Source organism: Suncus etruscus, chromosome 1 (genome assembly GCF_024139225.1).
Source record: "Suncus etruscus isolate mSunEtr1 chromosome 1, mSunEtr1.pri.cur, whole genome shotgun sequence".
NCBI classification, from domain to species: domain Eukaryota; kingdom Metazoa; phylum Chordata; class Mammalia; order Eulipotyphla; family Soricidae; genus Suncus; species Suncus etruscus.
Genome location: NC_064848.1, coordinates 131114349 through 131138409, shown reverse-complemented (window position 1 = coordinate 131138409; position 24061 = coordinate 131114349). Strand labels below are relative to the sequence as shown.

General features: G+C 35.7%; 1 protein-coding gene across 1 annotated transcript in view; it reads left to right on the top strand.

Annotated features, from left to right (window-relative positions):
- The window catches only part of CADPS2 (calcium dependent secretion activator 2), a 613966-nt gene that overhangs the window by 500667 nt on the left and 89238 nt on the right, over positions 1–24061 (top strand). Inside the window, 5 exon segments of the mRNA XM_049771072.1 lie at positions 4974–5077; positions 6829–6837; positions 18400–18462; positions 18464–18478; positions 18480–18558. Coding sequence (XP_049627029.1) covers positions 4974–5077; positions 6829–6837; positions 18400–18462; positions 18464–18478; positions 18480–18558 — 270 coding nt within the window.

Below are 24061 nucleotides of genomic sequence, written 5' to 3'. Positions count from 1 at the left end.
TGTGAAACTTGTAATGTGGGTCAATTGAATGGTGTAAGATAGAAACATGACTTTGAGGTCCTAATGTATTATCTAAAAATGTGAACTTAAAATCTTTTATGTGTAAAAATTCTGCAAGGTTACAGAAGAATGTGATCACAGAAATAAGATGAGGTATATTACACATTTCTACATATCCTAACCACATAAGGGAAATTTTGTCTTACTCATCTTCTCCCCTTGTCCCTTTATAACCTCCGCCAAAAGCTTTATGTATAATATTATAGAATCTTTGGCAGAAATCAGGAAGGGAGACAATAAAGGTGAATGCTCTATATGTGTCTGCTTTCTTTAAAGCGGGAGATTAATTAAAGCTGATCAAAGCAAAAGGGTTTAGCTATATTCTTATGTAGTCCCACTTTCCTTTTCTCCAGTGAGATCTCTTTCTGTAATTTAGATAGATATTTAAAAAGAATTGCTTGAAGGTAATAAGGAGTGTTGTCATAGAAAAGTAAAAATATTTTACAAGAAAGTGGAATAATTTCCAATAGTATGCAATAAAATTCATCCCCAAAAAAGCCATATACATAAGGATATTTTTATTTTAAATGTCATTACTTGAAATGTTTTATAAGAATCAGCAACTTGCTTTGAAATTTGAGGAATATATCTGTATTGCTTTAGAAATGTTGCATGGAAGTTAAAATGAACATTTTGAGAAGAATCTTTAGGAATTCAACATTTAGAAAGTAGCTTTCAGACTCTGGCATGCATTAAACTTTGGGGCTATAATGAAATGAGTGGCAACCAGCAATTACTCTTATATAGTGTACTTGATAAAAATAAATGTATTTATTTAAAGTATTAGAGTGGCTATTATGTGCAAGTAAAAGTTTCAGTTCTCTCAATGCATTTAATCTAGATAGGATAATATATTTTAGACTGTTTTTAAGTTTCAGTAGGTCACCAAATATTCTTGGGAGTTTTTAAGATCAAGTCATTTTAAAAAAAAACTGGTTTTCCACCATACTTAGATGAAAAAAGAAACAAGTTTTGAGATTTCTGTTATTTTCCACTTCCATTGCATACTTGATACCACAGATATGATGACTTTATAAACTTTTCAAACTTCCAGCTATTTCAGAAGTTTATGTTAAATGTATTATTTAATTAAAAATACATTTATGTTATGTTATGTTGAAGGGGATGAACTTTTTATGACTGAAACCCAACTACAAACATGTTTGAAACCCTGGTGCCTAAATAAAGATATTCTAAAAAAAATTAATATAAAGTTATAAAAATCGTTATTGTATTGTATTATTTGATACCAGAGGTAAGGTTTTAATACTGTTTCAGTCAGCATATGTATCTGCTTTCACCTTTTCAAGATGCTTTTTCCTAGAATTGGGGTGGAGATGGGGCACAGTTTCCTAATATGTAGAATGATTCAGCAAATAATGTACTGAAGACTGACAAAAATAAATTTATCAGTATGATGAATACTGTTGAATTTCCCTTTTGTTAATAAAATAAATGATATGGGGGCCGGAGAGATAGCACAGTGGTAGGGCATTTGCCTTGCATGCAGAAGGATGGTGGTTCGAATCCTGGCATCCCATATGGTCCCCCGAGCCTGCCAGTGGTGATTTCTGAATGCAGAGCCAGAAGTAGCCCCTGAGCGCTGCTGGGTGTTACCCAAAGCCAAAAAAATAAAACAAAATAAATGATACGATCATATATAAATGTAAGTGATACAGTATAATATAAACAAAGAACACATAGGAATCTCAACTCAAAACATTACAGATTATTTATTGCATTGATTCTTCTCATTTGTTTGAGAATCTGAACGTTATCACTCTTTTCTCCCCCTGTTTCTATATACAAAAATGAACAAATATCTTTAAGAAGTTTAAATATTTATTTTATATGGAACCAAGGTGATAGTTCAAAGGGCTAGAGTGCTTGCTTTGCATATGGTGGGCCAGGTTTGATCCCCAGTAGTATGTGATCCCCTAGCACATCAGGGAGAATTCCTAAACACAAAGTGTAAGGAAAGTAGCCCAATAGCAAAATAAATACCCACTTATTTTAGACCCATAAATTAAGAATCCTCAACTAATTTAAGCATCATTAAGCTAGAGATAGATAAATTATGGTATACTTGTGATATACTCAAGATTTTAAAAATCACTATAAAGTCTTATTACCCTAAAATTATTTATCTAATAATCCTGAGTTTTTTGAGTGGTATTCTTAGAAGAAAGCTATGAAACCTTGAGAGGTTTGCTGTTTTACCCAGCTTTGGCATGTTAGTGACAAAAGAACTGTTTACAGTTCCACTCAAAGTTAAATAAATTGTATTTTATTTTTGATATTTCTTCTCCATTGTATTATACATACTATATTTCTCAACAGATATGATGTACTTATAATGTTCTAAAGCCTCCTAATGGTATTTGAAAGCACAGGAAAAATAAAGTTCCTTCTAGTTGGGCACATCCTATTACCAAGTTTATAAGACTGTCCTAGGGGCTTTTCAGTAAGAGGAGCAATTCTTTTAGCCCAGAGCTTTGAGAAGGCCACACATTTTAAGATAATGTTAAATTCTATCGTATCTACACTCCTCAGGAAGATGACTTAGATTATCCTAACTGTGTGGGAGGGTTTTATGGTACATAAAACACACACACAAACACACACATACATGTATATATGTATTGAGTTTTGGCCACACCCAGTGGAATTCAGGGGTTATTCCTGACTCTGAGTTCAGATATTGCTCTTGGAAGGCTCAGGACCACATAGGAACCAGAGATCAAACCCAGGTTTATCTCAGGTCAGCAGCATGCAAGGTAAATGCCCTACCACTGTACTATCACTTTGGCCCCAATATAGACTAAATTGTGCAGATATGATGATTAGTTCTAAATGAGGTAGCCCATTAATTTAGAGTAATTTCCTAGTTTCATCTTCATGGATCATCATTCTCTGAACAAGAGTCTTCAGACCTTTGGGTCATCCTTCTATCTTTTGCTTTCTGGTTATTTTCAAACTATTTAATATTCCATTGCCTTCATAATTTACTCATCTGTTGTTGATCATCTATGGTGATTCCACTGTTAGCTATTGTATTAAATACTATGATGCATAGTAGTGTGCATACACCCTTTTGAATGAATGCTTTTTCTTTTCTGAGGATAGCTCAGAAAATAGGAGCATCTGTTTCTCTATTAGAGCCTGATACTAACCCCACTTACTGTCCCAGGGATCCTAACCCTAAAGCTCCAATCCTGTGCCACTGCTATATTTCCATTGTTTCCACAATTTTCTGAACCATAGGAGAATAACTTGAGCTTTATCCAAAAGAGCAGGCTCAGAGCACCCATCTGGCTAGGCATAAGGTTTCCTTATTTTACACTCCAAGATGTAGACATGTTTGTTTAACACACAAGATCAGAGAGCTGTTGTCTAAGGAATTTTGTACTAATGTTTGTAATAATAATCTTTAGGGTGTGAGTTAAAATCAGGACACAACATACTGCCACCAATTTTTCATTTCTAACACACTAAGCCATAGGATATTTGGTATATAGCTTGTCCTGAAAATAAAAATCAAGTTACTCTGATTCCTGTCACAGATGAGCAATGTCTTTTCCTTGCTGCAAGAGAACTTTGTAGTATGTGTACCAAGGGGAGGGTCTCTGTGCACTCCTCTGACCTACACTAAGCTTATAGAGGATATTGAATGCACAAGCTCCAATCTAAGCAATATCTCACTGCATCTTTTATATCCTTTGGGAACAAATTAGGAGCAAAAAAAAAAAAGTAAGCTGCTCATCAAAACTGGGGGCTGAAGTTAAGAAGGAGAATCTGTTGCAGAATAGTATTCCTTAGGCATGACAGAAAAAAATTTTTTTCCTGAAAGTTTTATTTTCCTTCCTAGCATCATGAATCTGAGCATGTTTACCTTTAATGTTCTTATTAAAATCTTTGTGTTCAATTTTGAAATAGTGTTATTTCACTTTAGAAACCAGAGGGCTCCTCTAATTTTGGAAAGTTCCTTGTGTCTCTAAAATTAACTACTTTGCATTCTTGTTTGATAAATTAAAGGTAGATGCACTTAATATCATTGAAGCTTAGCCTCTTTTTTATATGTGCTTGCCTTAAATCCTGAAATAGCCTTCAAGTTTATTTATTTGTTTATTTATTTATTCTGGTTTTGGGGCCACACCCAGTGAAATTCAGGGTTTACTCCTGGCTATGTGCTCAGAAATGACTCCTGGCTTGGGGACCATATGGGACACCGGGGAATCAAACCAGAGTTTGTCCTAGGCTAGCACATACAAGGCAAGTGCCCTACTGCTTGCACCACCACTTTGGCCCCAGCCTTCAGCTTTAAAGTATACCTTCCCCATTCCTTCCCAGTTGGAGGAAGTTGAATAGGGAAAAGAGGTAGGAAATTAGTTCATTGCAGACTAACATAGTTTTAGGCATTTTGTACTTCCTGAGTTTAAGAACCAAAAGAGTTACATCTATTTCAAACTGAGAATTTAAATTGAAGCCCAAAATTGCATGTTTGTTGCTATTGCCAATAATGACTCATCTAGTAAAAATGGTATTATATTGATAATACAATACAGACAGATGTAAAAGACTGTGGTATCTGCTTTCTTTGTGTTTCTGACCTTGAGGAAGACTATAACTTGTTTGTTGCAGAAGTTGAGCATCTAATGTGCTGATGCACCTGTTAGGTTTTATATGTAAAATGGCAAAGCACTGGCAGCTTGCAGTGATTGCTTTATAGGTGAAATTGTTCTGCCTGTCTGATGAACTGTTTTGTTAAAGAATGTATCATCATTTCTTTCCTCTCCTCCTCAAAAATTTGCTTTGTCATTTCAATTCAGCACCATGGTGCCACTGTTATGTATTCAAGCATATATAACTTTTGATTTTCAAGATAATGCTATTCCTATTTTCTTTCAATATAGAAACTATGAATCAGGCATCGCCTTCTAGAAAACTGGAAGAGGTTCTTCATCTTGCAGAGCTCTGCATAGAAGTCTTGCAGCAGAATGAAGAGCATCATGCAGAGGTGATGACTAGCTTTCATTATAACCTAGAGCTATATATATAATGTTTTGGCATAGGAGGAATGACACTAATAAGGTGACCATCCACAGACTTGAAAACATATCTGCCTATACTCCACGAGAAAACTTAGAACAGATGTATAATTCCTTGCATGCATATATAAAAACCCATTTCAAACAGTAGTAATGTTCTTAGTCACATGAGCAATCATACAGTGACTGCTGAAGAAGTGCATCTAGTCAGAAGCAAAGTGAGAAGAGATCATTTGACTTTCACCAATGCCATCATTACTTTCATTTAGAAGTGTCAGTTTATCTACATGGAAAAATAAGTGATAAGCTCTAAGATAATAAAATCATTTAAAAGTCATTTATAACTAGGCAATTGATCATCCAACAATTGATCATTCAGGTTTTTTTTTTTTGAATGTTCTGTAAATTTCCACTATTTTTAGTTTGCTCTAGGTCTTTAAAAACCTAATTTTTTTTACTAACATTCACTAAATATAGTGAATTTCACGAAAGTACTTTTTTTTTTTTGGTTTTTGGTTCACACCCAGCGGTGCTCAGGGGTTACTCCTGGCTATCTGCTCAGAAATAGCTCCTGGCAGGCACGGGGGACCAGATGAGACCCCGGGATCTCGAACCAACCACCTTAGGTCTTGGATCTTGGCTGCTTGCAAGGCAAACGCTGCTGTGCTATCTCTCTGGCCCCCAAAGTACTTATTCTAAGACCCGAAGTACTTCTTCTAAGTCTACTCCTTCTAGTAGTCATGAGTATGTATTAAAGCCCAAGAGTTTTATGACTTTAAATTTGTAATAAAGGTGTCTATATAAATAAATCTCATAAATTTCAGTGCCCAAACAGGTCTTTGATTTTAAGGTATAAGAAAAGAGAAAGGAGAAAAGATTCCAGGTATATAAGACTTTATGGAATATCTCTCTTTAATGAAGCCCAGTTCTCAAAAATAAAAGAAATGACAGGAAGTATATTTTAAGCAAAATTTGAGAAAAGAATATTCATGAAACCATACTATTGGTAACAAAGATTTATTGTATCTGGTTATAAATATGATCATTCAAAACATCTGCTTTTACCTCACACTGTGGAATCTAGTTTTTACCTTACATCTGTCATGTGTGAACTTGTTATGGATATTTTATTTTAAACTGAAGAAACAGCTGCTTCAATAATTTGAAATGAATTCCCAGGAGGATCTTTTCTGTGCTACTACTTCTGCTGTGTTACAATGAAAATGATTATATGATAAAATACATGTATGCTTTGTCTTTGTCTTTTGTTAAAAGGCATTATTATCAGATTGTTAGACCTCTTTAAATTAAAAACAATCTGACTGCACACTCACTTGCAGTATATATTCACGTAACCAAAGCACATCTCATATTCCCAGATATTTCATAAAAAACACATTTAATTTTTTGTACTAGATGAAAAAAATAAATTCCTGTCTATCAGGTGTAATTAATGTTATTCCATGAAATCACTAAATGCTTGCTAGAAATCCAAGTGAAATCTGAATGTAATTTTTATCTACCTTTTTAATTTTATTCAATTTCATTTTAACCTACCAAATTATGTTTGCAATAATTAAACAAATGTAATCATATGTAATAAATATCACTCTACTATAGCAGAAATACAAGCTTATCACAATGGTCTTTTCAAAAGTGCTTTTAACACTATGGCATTTTTCCCATCCCACAATGCTTCCAAATTTTTGGACTCCCTCAGGGAAGAGAGGTGAGTAAAATTTTTCCCACTGTTTCTCTAGATAGAAAAAGTTCTAAAGATTAGAATATACTTTGATTATAATTCATTTTAAACAGTTTCCTTTTTGAGTGTTTGGGTGTTTGGAATTTGGGTGTTTCTTGAAGTCCCTGGGTGATTGGGTTTTACTAAAATAATATACATAATTGCTCCTGGCCATCTTAAGAAAAGACCACCTGAGACAGTTTTGATATGCTGACTCTGGTTATATTTTATGGTGTAATGCCCACTTTTATCTCCATAAAGTCCAACTTTCCCTTTGAACAATATTGAGGTACAAATTGGTCTGATTCCAAAGTCATTCCCAGAGTGAATTGGTGAGCTGTACTGATCTTTATTTTGCTGGATGTTCAAACTAGAGTTTCTTTTCTCCTTGAAAAAAACACCTAGACTTTGCTGGAGGTTAATGGATCTGCCTCAAGGGATCTTCAAGTGGCTCCTGTGTCAGCAACTTCTTTTTTCATTCTAGTTCTCTCCACAGTGACAGCTTCCTTTACAGGGCTAAGAGGTTGTTTCTATCTTTCAGCAATTTCTCGGTAAAGTGGGTTTCATGTCCTTCAGATCTTTGACAGTACCTTTTCCAAAAATTATCCTTCCTTCTCTCAATAGGCCTCTCACCCTCTCTTCTCAGGCTTTCCTTGTGAATTTCTGTGTTTCCTCTTAAGAAAGATAGCTTCAGTTTGCCAAGCAATTTTAAGGCTATCTTCACGTTCTGAGGATTAAACTGTTTGTCCACAAAAATCTGCAAAGTGATCCAAGGCCATCCAGGGGCCTCTGTTTGTTCATCAAATAAAACTTGGATGTTCCAGATACTGATTAGAAACCCTCAGGCTGCCCTTAGACCACCCCTTGTGTAAGCAGTATTTTACTAATAATGAATATATATATATATAAATAAATAATAATAAATAAATAAAGTTGCTGGAGCAACTTACCTGACATACGTAGCTGCTTAGTGATTGTGTAAAGCCTCAGATCAGATATTAGTTACAAGTACTTGCCAGGAAACTCCATTGTTACCCAGTTTTGAACAGTGGAAAAGAATGCCCTACCATGGTTCTCTTGCTGCTAGGTTTGACACTGGCCATCAAAGTGGGGATGCCAATGAAGATGAGACACTGCTAATACAAGACTGGAGCTGTCTTTTCCTTATGGCATTTTCTTTCTCTCCTTGTGGTCTGGCCAAGGGGATGGCATACTGAGAAAATGCCTCCTATGCCAAGGGAGGAAACAGGATCAAAGTGGGTTATTTTGTTGCTATTTATTGCAGCAGAATTTTGATGTAAATAAGGGCCTTATATATTACAAATATAATATTGTCCACCCTCTCTCTGACATCTTGAAGATAAAAAGGGTGTTTGGCATTAATTTGGATTGCAGGCATCTCTGTTTGCTACAAAAAGATAGAGTTTTCATGCTATCCTGTCTGCCATTTCCAAGGATGCTTCAGAAGGAGAGGATTTCAGTGTAGATTTACTCACATGAACATTGATTGATATTTGAACTAGATTCTCTTTCTGGGTGGATTCTAACACAAAATAAGGGATATTTGATTTTTTTCACATGTCCTGAATTTTCTGTTTTCATGTACAACTAAGAAACATCTTTCACTTGTAGTTGTATTAAAATAAACTTTATAGAGAACAGAATGATAGTACAGTAGGTAAGGCATCTGCCTTGCACACAGCTGGCCCTTCTTTTCATATGGTCCCCATGGGCACCTCCAATAGTATTTTCTGAGTGCAGAGTCAGGAGTAAGCTCTCAACATCACCAATGTAGACCAAAAACTAATAAAAGTTGCTAATAACAAAATGTAGAATCAAATAATTAATAATTGAGGCTGGATGGCATTGGATGGAGGGATCTTTCTCTGCCATCCCAGGCCATGTGGCTCTGCAACCCCTATCCAGCTGGCGGGTCCCAGGTATAGGTGAACGGTGGAATCACTCATCCAGACACAGGCATCAGGAAGCATCAACTTTATTCATGCCCTATTCACCACATGTGTGTGGCTTATCTCATAACCTTTCAAGCATTCAGCCATTCTTAGCCCTGCATCTTAACTCCTTTCTTGACCTCCATGCTGGTCCAAGAGCAAAAGAGGCAACGACCCAAAAGCCAAAGAGCCCAGCAGGGCAGACGCCCCTAATCCCCTGGCTCAAAGGCTTATCTACCTTTTCCAAGACCCCTCCCAGGAATGGGCGGGGTCTTGCAGATAAGGTCACACATAATATCTGGTTCCCAAGACCCCTCCCAGAAATGGGTGGATCTCAGGTAGCTACACCTAAATCCAGGGTGGAGTTACATCTCCCCCTTCTGTGAAATATAAAAGAGCCTTTTGTAATTCTGACTCCACCTGTAGCCAAAGGTGGGTTAATATTTTCATGCAGCAATGTAATAAAGTGAGAATTAACATACCAGCCCTTCTCAAAAACATAACATTTCTGCAAAATATACTATACACCTGTAACTTAAAATTCTCTTAATGCTTTTCTACCAAGCACTATTCCGGAACTTTCATGTTCCTATACTTTTAAACTATATTAGGGGAACTTTCTGTTCCTATTAATCTTCCCTACACACAAGTACTAAAGCATAAATGCATAACATACATTTTAAAAACAGGCTAAGTACATTAAAATACACACAGTAAAACATTTTGCAATTGAAAATATTAACTGGAAAACAAAACACATTTAAATTATAAAGAAAATGACTTAATCAAGACAAAGATACAGGCGGTTAGAAATCAGATCTTAAATGGGCTAAACTGTTACTACTCCCTTTTTATTTTTTATTATTTTTTTAACCACTAACTAACTAAAACTTATCCCATCACCAACTATGAGTAAAATATATGACTACCCCTTTAGTCCCTATTCCTAAAACCATAAGTCCAGATGCTGGTTTGTCCCACGCTGATCTCACCACGTGGATTACTTCCATAGTTCCAGGCCCCGCAGACGGTTTGCTCGCACTGTTGTTGACCATGTGGTTCCAGGTCCGCAGCCCGCACTGTTGTTGACCATGTGGTTCCAGGTCCGCAGCCAGTCCGATTGTGCTGTTTCACCTTTCTGATTTGGAGGGCGGATCCCAGGCTCGCAGCTTTTCTCCCCTCCCAACTTGTTTGCAGCTTTTTTGTTCCACAGGAAATGTCTGGATGTTGAGTTCAAACTAAAAGTCCAGTCCGAAATTTCCAAATTCCAAAGTCGAAATCCAAATTCAAGCTGAAGGTCATTCTCAGAAAATCAGTTCACTTTCAATAGTCTTTTTTCTCCTCCATTTCCAATCTAGACTTTTAATCAGTCTTTGAGGAGGCTGAGGTTTTTGTTTATTGTAACAAAGTCTCAGTCCTGGGCCTGGGCCTGGGATGGAGGTGATGCAAGCTTCCATCACCTTTGTTTCAATGGCCTTTGAGCCCCCAGATGGGGTGTCGGCCATCTTTGAAAATTGTGGCACGTGGCCCAGGGTTTTGGGCTCAGTGTAGCCGAAAAGAGCCAAAATGAAACTGAAAAGCAGAAATCTCACCATCATCGCCGTTTTCTTGGGTCCAGGGTTCAAATCACAGTTCGAAAAGGCTCTTTTATATTTTTTTATATATATATTTTTTATATATATTTATATTTTTATATATTCACAGAAGGGGGAGATGTAACTCCACCCTGGATTTAGGTGTAGCTACCTGAGACCCACCCATTTCTGGGAGGGGTCTTGGGAACCAGATATTATGTGTGACCTTATCTGCAAGACCCCACCCATTCCTGGGAGGGGTCTTGGAAAAGGTAGATAAGCCTTTGAGCCAGGGGTTTAGGGGCGTCTGCCCTGCTGGGCTCTCTGGCTTTTGGGTCCTTGCCTCTTTTGGTCTTTGACCAGCATGGAGGTCAAAGGAAGATGGCTGGAAGGAGTTAAGATGCAGGTCTAGATAAGAATGGCTGAATGCTTGAAAGGTTATGATAGAGGCCACACACATGTGGTGAATAGGACATGAATAAAGATGATGCTTCCTGATGCCTGTCTCTGGATGAGTCTGATTCCGCTGTTCACCTAACCTGGGACCTGCCGGCTGAATGGGGGTTGCGGAGCCACGTGGCCTGGGATGGCATCCACTTCCATCCAGCTCAATCATTAATTATTTGATTCTACAACAAAATCTATCTATTGCCTACTAACTAGGTTTACAATAATTAAATAATAGAATTAAACTTAATCACAAGTAATCACATCTGTATAACCAGTGAGATAAACCAGCACCTTTATAAAAGATAGATTTAGGTCTCAGGTTAGATGAAGGGGGCCAGAGTAAAATTGAGTCTCTACCCCAACAAATGTCCCTCACTTTAGAATATATGACATTGTAAGTGACTTTAAGATATCTATTATAAAGCAGAATTCAGTTTATTGCAGTGACTCTTAAATGAAACTATCTTCATAAAATATTTGATCATCATTTAGTAATTTGTTCCATTTTGCCCAATGGTGCTCAAGAACTACTCCCAATTCTGTGCTCAAGGGTAAATCCTGGGAATCAAGCCTAGAACCTCACATTTGCAAGGCAAATGGTCTACCACAAAGTCGCATACCTATCTAATTTACTAATTTTAAAATACATAAATTTGAGTATGGTCATTTACTTATACATCTTTTAAAGTATTTTATGTTATCATTCATTCATTATTATTTAAATAAATAAATTTGGATTTATTATTAAAATAAAATAATAAATTTTATTATCTATTTATTATTAAATTATTTATTATCATCTAATTCAGGCATTTTATTATTTTGTTATTATTTCATGTTATCTTGTTTAGTTATTTTATTATTTATGTTTATATGGGACCTGATTAGGTAGAGGTCTTATAATCTTTTTGTAGATGAGTTTAATAACTGTAAGTTCTAGTCCATTCTTCTGGCTCTTCACAATAGCTTGAATGTTTCTAGAATAAAGCTTTTCTGAAACATGCTATTTTATGTGTGTTGAAGAATTTGTCTATGGGGGATATAAACAGTAAATTGGCCAAAGCTTGAAAGAGTAACTTCAAAATACAGCATTGTGAGTCACATTCAAAAATCAGAAACTTTTTTTTTTGGTCTTTGGGTCACACTCAGCAGCGCTCGGGGGTTACTCGTGGCTCTACACTCAGAAATCACTCCTGGCAGGCTCAGTGGACCATATGGGATGCCAGGATTCAAACCACCGTCCTTCTCCATGCAAGGCAAATGGCTTATCTCCATGCTATCTCTCCGGCCCCAGAAACTTTTTTCTCACTTAGGCTACCATCCTTTATTTGTTGTATATTTTATATATATGACTATATAATGAGGATGAATGAATTAAAAGCCTCTGGTCTCAAAGAAGTTCAAAGAGCAATAAAGAAGTACAATTATAATGGGTTTTTTTTACAAGATAAAATTGAGGACATTAATAGTGCTCTGATGTACAAAATAAAGGTAAGTAAATAGGTAAATAAATTGTTCTGGAAATGTACCATATATACTAAGTTCAGAAGTAGATGTAGACAGGGAGAAATGGCTCAATAGATCGGATTGCATACTCTTTGCATGCAGAAGATGAGAGTTGGATCCCTGAATATACCTAGTCCCCCCCAAATTCTGTGAGTGACTCTTAAAAGTTAAGTTAGAAATAGACTCCGAGTACTATCCAATGGGCCCCCAAACTTAGAACTTGATCTCTATATTCCATCTGACCTGGATTTATATCATGGCTCTCTTACTAGACTTACTTACTAGAGTTACTAGCTCCATAACTCTCTAACTAGTAATAACTCTCATTAGGTTAATTATTTAATATTTCCAAGTTTGCTAGCACAAAATAATAATAATTATATCATCTACATGATAAGAGTTATTTGGAAATTTATGTAAGATGATATACCAAAAGACTTCAGAACAATGCTTAGCATATATGTATATGATTGACTCTTAAAAATATATTATTCATGTCTGACATTATTGTTTCATTGTCAGAACATTATTGTTTCCCAGACATTGAATACATACGATCTACATGCATTTCAGCTCATTAATAATTTTAAGTAGTTTTTTACTTTTGACTCATTAATTTCAAATTTATTATATTTATTAATTTCTCACTTTTTTTCAGCTCATTAATTTAAACTAGTTTCATACATTTTGGAGAGTCTCACTCAGCATAACTCAGGGCATATTTCTGACCACAGGCACCCATAAATTACTCCTGGTTGGTAGCATGGGGGGCCATATCACTGTTGCCAGGGAGTTAACCGGTGGTTTGACGAGTGCCCTCCCCCACAGACTAACTATCGCTTCAGACCCTAGTTTCAAACTTCTAGCGCATGCAAGCAAATTTTGCCATAATTTTTTGATTTTTTATAACCAACCTCGATGAGTTTAAGGACAAACTACCTAGTGGTTGCCTCGCTATTCAGAAAGGACCCTAGAAAACTAAAAACCCATTCAGGGATTTGATACACTCATAAACATTCAAGTTTCATGACTAACTTCATACTCTGAGGTACTACTGTATCTGCTTTAATTTTTCTGTCACTGAACTTCAACTACACTTAGTCAGCAAAACAGGTTTCAAAAATTATTGTCACTCAGACCCTATTTTTTGCACTATATATGATGATATTATTGCCTAAAAACTTTTCTGCGAAATAATAATACTAAAAGATCACAGTCAAATTCTGTTTTATATTTCTTTCTTAACCAAATTAAACATTGCCTCCTGCTCTACCATCTCATTTACACTAATTAGGGCTTAGTGCCTGAGCCCAAGATACTAACTTAATCATTACTTGGTTGTGGCTCGATAGATGAATGCATTTTTGTGAAAAGGGGGTTTTCTCCTCCCTGGTGGAGCTATGGCCTCAGCATATCCCCCCTGAAGTTGTACTCCCTAGGGAGGGATTACATTGTGTCTCTTTATTACTAACACAGGGTGGGATGGCTTACTACCCACTGGGATGGGGAAAACAAGGCAAAGCAGATAGAGAATTGACTCTGTGTTCTCAAGGTAATATGCCTGCCTACGTTCACTTTTTATTTTCAAGGACAAGTGATTACTTAAAGTATTCTTTCTAATCATCATGAATATAATATGGTGAACAAGAAAATTCATGTTGTATTTATGTTCGTTATGTACATTAGGATTGATACTGTTATAACACAATGTGAGGACATAAAAACATGCAAAGTGTAATGAATTTTTAAGTTGGTTAAATCTTTCCAACCTGTAGCTACTTTTAAAAAAATAAGAAAACTACTTTTCCTTTATTTTTCTTATTTCACATTGTCTGTTCTTCCAGGTTAATTTTACACAAAGATTTGAGAGTTTCTCAGAATCTTGGACCAGTCCAAACCCCAACATAACTGTTATTTTCTTAATTTTTACCTTTTGTAAAGGTATTGGTTGTGAACTGGAAGTGAGACTTCGAAAATATCTCTCTTTGCAGTATTGTATTTTTCCAGAGTTACTATTCTGCTCCACTCAGAAGACTCAGATCCTGTGTCACCCCTGAAAGCTTTAAGATAGAAGCAAGATATTTATATGTAACAAAGCTATATAAATTGTTTTACTTTTGTATATATTTATTATATAGCTATCTTAATAACATGTACATTGTATTCAAAAATAGTCTAAGAGCAATAAAAAACAATAGAGCAGAGCATTTTCAACACGTGTGTCACATATAACAGCAAAGTTGAAGTAGAAAACATTGACCTGGACATTAAGATGTCCCTATTTATGAAGCGAATTATTATTTATATTGCTATCTCTTTCTTTAGCCTGCAAGTTCTTCTATTTTCTATCTACCATTTCGAAAAGAACATAGCAATGTTCAGTTCACTTGCAAAAACATTTTATGATATAACTTTTAATAAAATATTTTGCATTTTCATCACCCACTCTTTTGTTACTGACTCATTTGTAGTTTGAATCTAAATTTATATTTGACTACATTAAAGCAAATTTATTCTATCATCATCGTCTATAGTCTTAGAAAAATGAAAATAAATAAGAAACTCTGCTTATAATATAATTAATGTTTCTTTTAAATGATTAATTTCTAATTGAAAGAATCACAAAAAAATATGATTATCCACCAAAGTGTGAATGTTTTGTAGTTGCTAGGTTTTAAATGTTTTAAACACTATTTCAGGCTAAATTTAAAATAAGTTGGAAGAACCAAGAAGAAATTCAATATATACAGCTTAGAATCAAATATATGAACAAAATTTTAAACACACTCAGAGAAAAGTGAATTAAAAACATATCTTAAGGGGGCCGGAGAGATAGCACAGCGGCATTTGCCTTGCAAGCAGCTGACCCAGGACCTAAGGTGGTTGGTTTGAATCCCGGCGTCCCATATGGTCCCCTGTGCCTGCCAGGAGCTATTTCTGAGCAGGTAGCCAGGAGTAACCCCTGAGTGCTGCCAGGGTGTGGCCAAAACCAAAAAAACAAACAAAAACAAAAAAACAAAAAAAAACCCCACAAAAAACATTCTTAAGCATATCGAGAGGGCAGTCCCCATTATTTTTTGTATGATAAGAGCACTTAACCTACGCATCTCTGAGCAAAATTTTGAATATATAATTTAATTATGTTAAATATTTTAATATTGTGGACTAGATTTATAAGGGCTTGTTCTTCTTTTATAATCAATCTACCTTTCACTATTATATCCCTATGGCACATCTCACTCTACCTTTCTGCTCTCTATAAACTACTCTCCTATTACTCTTATTTATAGTGTCTATTTAGACTATTTAAAGATGTGAGATCATGTTTTAGTATTTGACCTTCTGTACCTTTCTCTAACCAAATATCCTCCAGATTAAACCACGTTGTTACCAATACAATATTTTCTCTTTAAATATTTTACTGTATATAAGTACCCTTTTTTTTTATTAATCAGTGGCTACTTAGTGTACACTCATGTCTTAGCTTCATAAATATATTATGGCAGTGAACATGCTAATACAGATATCTCTCTGAAATTCAAATTTCAGTTCCTACAGCTATAAATCCAGAAGTGGATTATATGCTACTTCTGTTTTAATTTTTTGAGGAACTGTATATTTTCTTCCATGCTGGTTATTCACACTATCATGCTATACAAGGATTTTCTCTTTTATTAATATGTTCAACAGAGTATTAATCATTCTTGTTATTTTATTCACTTATTATAGCTTACAATATTTTATTCACTTGTTATAGCTTACAATATTACTTGTAATGTTATTGTAACCATAAATATTGTCACATGTTTAACAGTGTTGGATTCTTATGATTTTAAGGTACATAAGAACACCAGTAAGTGCTCAAGGGCTACTTTTAGCCCTGTGCTAAGGAGTTACTTTATGGTAAACAGGGACCATTTTTGAATCCAATTTTCTTTTTTTGGGGGGGGGCGGGGTCACACTCGGCACCACGCAGGGGTTACTCTGGCTCTATGTCAAAAGGACCATATGGGATGCTGGGATTCGAACCAAATGGACTTCTGCATGGCAAGGTAAACACCTTACCTCCATACTATCTCTCCGGCACCCTGAATTCAATTTTCTGACCAAACTTAAAGCAATCAGTTTCAAGACACAGTATCTCCATAAACATCATTTTAAAAATCAATAATTCTCCTAACAGGAAATGGTAATTCACTTTTGTTATTATTTACTTTTGAAAATTATGATAATCATGTGGTGAGCACCCTTTTTTTATCTTCCACTGGCTATTTGTAAGTCCTTTGAGAAATAACTATTTCAGATTTTTTCTACCCATTTTTTGCATGTTACTTCATTATTGAATTGTAGGAGCAAACTTATCTTGGATTTTGTTTTTGTTTTTGGGGGGAGGTCACACCCAGCTGCTCTCAGGGGTTACTCCTGACCTCTATGCTCAGAAATTGCTCCTGGCAGGCTAAGTGGACCATATGGGATGCCAGGATTCAAAACACTGTCCCTTCTGCATGCAAGGCAGATGCCCCTACCTCTATGCTAATCTCTCCAGCCCCTATTTTTGGATATTAATCTCTTATATACTTTTGCAAGTAATTGCCTCCCATTTCACAGTTTGCACTTATCAACTTTTTTGATGGTTTCATTTGCTATACAAAAAAACTAGTTCTATGTAGTTAATTATATATATCTGCTTCTATTGTTTTCTACATCTGGCTGTTCTGTCCAACTGTTTCTAAGGCCCAACATCAAGGAAATTTTTCCACCCATTTTATTCTAGGTCTTTAAATTTTAGGTTCTTTCATTAAATCCATTAATACAATTTTGTGTGAGTTGTAAATATAATTATTTTGTATGTAGCTATTCAGTTTTCTAGAACTATAAAAACTATATTTTCCTCATTGAGATTTTTACATCATTGTCGGAGATTGATAGTAATTGTGGGTTTATTCCTGAATTCAGTTCTATTGGTATATCAGTTTGGGGAGGAGGGAGTTTGATTTTGCTTTTCAGACCACACCTGCTCAGGATTTTTTCCCTGACTCTGCTCAGGAATCATCCCTGGTGTGCTTGAGGGACAATGAAGGATGCTATGATTGAACCTGTGTTGATGTCATGAAGGGCAAGCAAGCACCCTATCTGCTTTACTATTTCTCCAGTTCCTATTAGTCTATTTTCTTTTTTTTTTTTTTTTTTTTGGTTTTTGGGCCACACCCTGTGACGCTCAGGGGTTACTCCTGGCTATGCGCTCAGAAGTTGCTCCTGGCTTCTTGGGGGACCATATGGGACGCCGGGGGATCGAACCGCGGTTCGTCCTAGGCTAGCGAAGGCAAGGCAGGCACCTTACCTCCAGCGCCACCGCCCGGCCCCTATTAGTCTATTTTCATACCATTATTTTATTGTTTTAGTTACTGTAGATTGATAATGCATTCTTAAATGAAGTAATATAATGTTTCAAGTTTATATTTGGTGTCTGGTGCTATTGCTATCTGTAAATTGTGAGTCATCTTGGGTAGTTTTTTGGACATTTAAGCATAATATAAAATCCTATAAACATGCACCAGTTGAACTAGATCAAGGAAAGAAAACCTGAACAAATTGATAAAACAAGGAATTTGAATTAAAACCTCCCAAATGCAGAAAAATGCAGAAATAATCTTTTTTCTGATTGATTTTTGTTTATCCAAATGTATTCAGGAATCATTCCTGGTTGTGCTCAGAGGACCATGTATGGTTCTAGCGGTTTAACCAGTATTGATCTGTACTAGGCAAGATATATAATCCTATATTATATATTCAGCAGGAACAATTATATATTTGAGAAATATATAAAAAACAAATAGGAAACTCCTTTTATTTATTGATAAGTGTAACTGCTATTTGGTAGTTCTACAAATGATAGTGTATTCTCAACATTCCTTTTGCCTTTGATTAGAAATACTAAATTGCATGAGTATTCTACCTATATATCATTTTACAGTTTAACTTCTAATGGCACATTTGTCAGGCACCACTGTATTTTGTATATGTCCCCTATCAAGCAGTCTGATTTTACATTCTTCATCTTTTCACAGGCATTTGCATGGTGGCCTGATTTATTAGCAGAGCATGCAGAGAAGTTTTGGTCTCTATTCACTGGTGGATATGGACACCGGCACTAGAAGCTCAACCGCAAGACTCTTGGGACAGTTTTACCTCTTTTCCAATGACTCAATAATTCCTCAGAAATGACAGTAAGCACTTGTATGTTTGGTGATACAGAGGTGGGAGGAAGAGTGTGCATTTAAGTATGTGTTTATAGGGCTTTCCCAGTAACTCCATGGGAGTTACACATAACATTAACTTTTGCTTAGGCGTCCTGAGTCTATCAGTAACCCAGCAACACTCCCACACTACTCCATTGACTTTGAAGATCCTCTTATTCCAAACCTAACACCCAGCCCCCTACGGAGGACTAATGAAAAGTAGTCTCTTCAAATGTACTTATGAACCTGAAAATCCTCAAAGGATTTTTCAGTCTCTGAAAAAGGCCTTATAATTTTTTAAACATTTTAAAATTATGCTATGTTAGGGATTATGAAATGTATTATGATGATATGATTTGCCCCAGGAGAATTTAGTCCTACTAATGATAGTATAAGACTGTTGCATGGTATGACTTGCTCTCAGATTTTAGAAATAAATAAAATGAAAAATTTATCTCAAAGCAGCAATAACTTTGGGATACATGATATATAATAGAGAAATTACTCCTGGTACAGTGTTTGGGATTACTGGGGACAAAACCCATTCCTTTATCATGCAAAGCACACACAGTAACCAACAATTATGTTGGTAAAAGAGCTTCTGACAGCCATCACAAAATTAGTTTTACATTACAATTTTGTAGGAGTATTTCATAATATGAAGATTTCTTAGACTTTAACTATTGATTTTAGCTTCCATTAAATCCAACTTAGGTTGTTCCTGAGAGCCTAATTCAATACTTGCAAATGTTGTCAGAATTAGCCACATTAGGGATAGTGGATAATTAGAGTTGAATAATTACCTATTTCAAGGTTACAGACCTTGTTGAGCTCTGCCTTATAACCTCTGACTTTAACTTAGTTTACTTAAATTTTTAAAAAAATGAAAAAAAAAATAAAGCTTCTACTCTCATTTTTACTTCCAAGCTATTCAGTTATTTACCAGGTCATTCAGTTCTTCACAGGAGTGGGCTTTGCATCCATTGTTATTCATATCACCTTCTCTAAGAGAAGGATTTCAGGACTGCTGTACAAGTAGCCCTGACTACAAAGTGCTCTCAGTGTGATCTGAGTAAGTCAGTCCTCACTGACTCCTCCTTCCTCTACAGACAGTCCTGATTTTCTGTAGCCCACTTTGCTCTGTTCTGTCCCTTCAAGAAGCTTAGATAGCTCTTTTCTACCAACTACTAATTCACTACATTTTTAAACATCAAATACCTTTTCTACACTTCATTCAAAGTGGATATAAATTTAAAGTAAGCTTTAAACTTAAATCCATGGTCTTGCTTTTACCTTTTTTAAATTATTGTTACTATATTGAGTTTATTCCAAACTCTAGTTTTATTATATCCTACCGCATTTTTTATTATATCCTATCACTGAGTCTAATAACACTAGAGAAAACTAGGGATTTTCATGGGTAGTGAGGAGGAAAATCCACATGGATGTGAAGTAAAATGTCAGAATGGGCAACCTGTAGACATTCGTTCCTGGAAATGAGGTGATGGCTTTCTGTAATAGCAAAGCATCATTTTTCATAATTAATAACATGAGTTTGGTATATAGCAGATTCTCTTCTTTCTCTGCCACTCACATTAGCCTAAGCTGTTTATAAACTTTAGGTTCTCTCTCCAGAAATTTCTAGAAAGAAATCAGTAGGACCCACAGTGACATAGTGCCTACAGTGTCAAGGTTAAATAGGAAAATTGTTTGTAGAAGGTGCTAAAAATTGAAGCCATTTTGCTCTTTCCAATTTCATGTACATCATATTCGTTAAGCAAGGAAAAATGTTCTGATTCCTTTCTTCTTTAGGCTTAGTCACAGTGTCTGGAGGAGCTGGAGCAAGCTCAGAGGTAGAGTGCCTGCTTACAAACATGAGGCCACATGTTCAATCCCAGCATTGTCCCACATGCCAGGTGCAATCCTAGGGCGCTACAGTTTATAACCTCCAGCAATATGACAAGGGTGTGATCTCTGGCACACTGCAACCAAGTGTTGCTGCTTCAGCAAGTACCATCATCACGTGTTCACGGAGTGTGCACAAACCCTGCAACTAAAGTGTTTGACCCCTGGTAAACACCTCAACAAAGTGAGCATGCACCCAAGTGTGCAGTCCTCTGCAAGTATCACCTCATCATCTCAAGAACAGAAAAGGGAAGAGGAAAAAATGAAATAACACACATGTTGTGCTCTCAAACATTACTAGTAGTTATCCAGATGTAGCTCATTCACTCTGTAAATAAGTCTCAGGTCAGTTTTTAACTTCTAGCAGTCTTTCAAATAACCCTTCCATTTTTTTTATTCTAGGTCTCTTAGCAGCAGAAATTTAATATTAATAAATTACAACTCAAATACCCTACCATTTTACAATGGGCTGACTCAGGATGGGCCCAGGTTCAATCCTTAGCATCCCATATGAACCCCTGAGCCTGCCAGGAACAATTTCTTAGTGCAGAGCCAGGAGTAACCCCTGAGTGTCACCTTTGGGTGTGGTCCCAAAACAAAATCAAATATATAACAAGAAAATAAATTACAATTCAGGTTTAATATATTATATAAAATATACAATTTATAATATAGTCATATATTTATAAATATATAAATTATAATATATTTATAAATAAATTATGAAATATATTATAGAAATATAATTTATATTATATATAATTTATATTATATATATATATATATATTTGGTTTGGTATCCACATCTAGTGGTGTTCACATGCTATTATACTTGTTACATTGGTTGGCCGACATTCCCAGCAGAGCTCAAGAGGAACTGTATGGTGCCAGGGACAAACCCAGGCCTTCTGCAAACAGAACATTCACTCTAGCTCTTTGAACTATTTCCCTGGTCCCTTGGTTTAATATTACTTTAAGGTTGCTGCCAAAAATAAATATACATTGATTCACTAAGCTCCAAATAGAGAATAAAAGAGACTAGGACATTGTTTTCTACTTTTGCAAAATAGCTCAAGAATTAGCCAGACTTGCATTTACTCAAAGATATAGTCATAGAAAAATGGTAAAGATAATGAGTCTTTTAGGTAATTTAACATAGGAGCATTTATAATGACCTTATCTAGATTTCTTAGAATTTTTCTTGAGTAAATTTCTATTATCATTTCTATGAATTTACTTCATATCTTTTTAAAAATATTTCTCAAATTGCAAATAAAATTATGTGAGTTGTATAAGAAGAATTCTAGAACATTAGAAATGGAGTTCCTACTCCCAAATATTTAACTCTAATTATTGCATGCTGTTCTCCTGTTTTTAGTCATTTCTATAATGTTTGCTACCATAAAATATACAAAAGATGATACATGTTTATTGCTATATTTTATGCTGACAAACTGATGCATAATGGCTAGCTTACATACTTTCAATTTCAAAAATTAGTAGATCTTGACTTTTATTTTGCAGTGGATAACAGATTTAGTAAACATCAGTTATTTAGTAGAAAAACAGCCCCACTATCTAGTAAAGTAAATAAATAAAAAAAAAAGTTCCCAAGTGCCATAATTTCCTTTAAGTATTTGGGAGTGTATTGTGATCTGGGAATTGAAATAAAATGCACTGAGTTTCAGCTATAACTCACCAATTACTATCTGATGCTAAATTTACTGAGTAGTATCACAGTTGTTTATAAAATATTCACTTTTGTAACTAATATCACACTTATTGGGTGCAGAGGAAGAGAGTTGGCTAAACAGTTCCGAGTCGCCAGATCATTATTTCCATGGCCTTCATACATACATGACAAAATCACATAGAGCAAGAATTTTAGGGACAGAACCATTTCAATAATGGGGAAAGCAAAGCTTCAGATTTTATGTAAAAGAAAAAAATATCTACCTGGGGTTTGTGTCTTTCCTTCCACTTGGGCATGATTAGGGAAAGTTTTGCCTGAAGAACCCTTGGAGATGAAATATAATTTTCCTCAGGGAAAGAGTACCAGCTGCACCACAATTTTAGCAACTGTTCCCAATCCCCTGCCCCTCATAGACTCACCCACTGATTCCCAGAGCAAGGCTAAAGATGAAAACAAACTCAGGCTCTTCTTTTCTGTCCAAAAAATACTGAGTTCTCACTTTCCTTTCTCTCCTCACTCCATCCACTTCAAACCCTCCTTTCCCCTACGACCACTCCTAACTCATTAGATAGTCAGCCTTTACCACTTTAAGTGGTAGCTATGGTGACAGCTTTGAAAAGAGCGATGCATTAAATTAAATGGGATGGGAGAGATACTACAGTGGGTATGGTCCTTGCCTTGCATGGTGCACACCCAGGTTCAATCCCTGCAACCCCTAATTGTCCCCTAAGCACCACCAAAAATTATTAATAATACCAGAGTCAGGACAAAGCCCTGAGCACAGCTGGGTGTGAACGAAAGAAAGAAAGAAAGAAAGAAAGAAGGAAGGAAGGAAGGAAGGAAGGAAGGAAGGAAGGAAGGAAGGAAGGAAGGAAGGAAGGAAGGAAGGAAGGAAGGAAGGAAGGAAGGAAGGAAGGAAGGAAGGAAGGAAGGAAGGAAGGAAGGAAGGAAGGAAGGAAGGAAGGAAGGAAGGAAGGAAGGAAGGAAGGAAGGAAGGAAAAGGAAAGAAGGAAGGAAGGGAGGAAAGGAAGGAAGGAAGGAGAAAGAAAGAGAAAGAAAGAAAGAAAGAAAGAAAGAAAGAAAGAAAGAAAGAAAGAAAGAAAGAAAGAAAGAAAGAAAGAAAGAAAGAAAGAAAGAAAGAAAGAAAGAAAGAGAGAGAGAGAAAGGAAGGAAGGAAGGAAGGAAGGAAGGAAAGAGAGAGAGAGAAAGAAAGAAAGAAAGAAAGAAAGAAAGAAAGAAAGAAAGAAAGAAAGAAAGAAAGAAAGAAAGAAAGAAAGAAAGAAAGAAAGAAAGAAAGAAAGAAAGAAAGAAAGAAAGAAAGAAAGAAAGAAAGAAAGAAAGAAAGAAAGAAAGAAAGAAAGAAAGAAAGAAAGAAAGAAAGAAAGAAAGAAGAAAGTTAAAGAAAAATAAATATTTTGCTAATAATTCTGGTACAAATGCATTCACAAACTATTTTCTACAAGTGCTTCTGTCCATTAGAAACATGACAAGTGACATTTCTAAAAATGAAAGCCATCTGCAAATGGCATAAATCATTACTTCCAGCACTACTGCAAGGTAAATCCTTGTATCTAGTCACCTTTTAATCTGTGGCTATGCTAGCAAGTGGCAAATGACCATTCTACTGGGAACTGATTCCCAAGTGAAAAATACCATGGTGCTTCTTTAATTAACAGCCTTTTCACATTGCTAGCACATTAAAGCCATCCCAGAGAACACCCGTGCTTATATAATCAATGTCACAGCGTCTCTGCCTAAACGAATAATAAATGTTCAGGCTCTGCACTAAGTGAAACCTATTCTCTACGACTTTCACCTTTAGGAAGATGGTCTCATAAAAATCGGAAAAAGAAAAATTGGAATGTGGTCTCAGGAGGATAAAAAGGCTAGTGT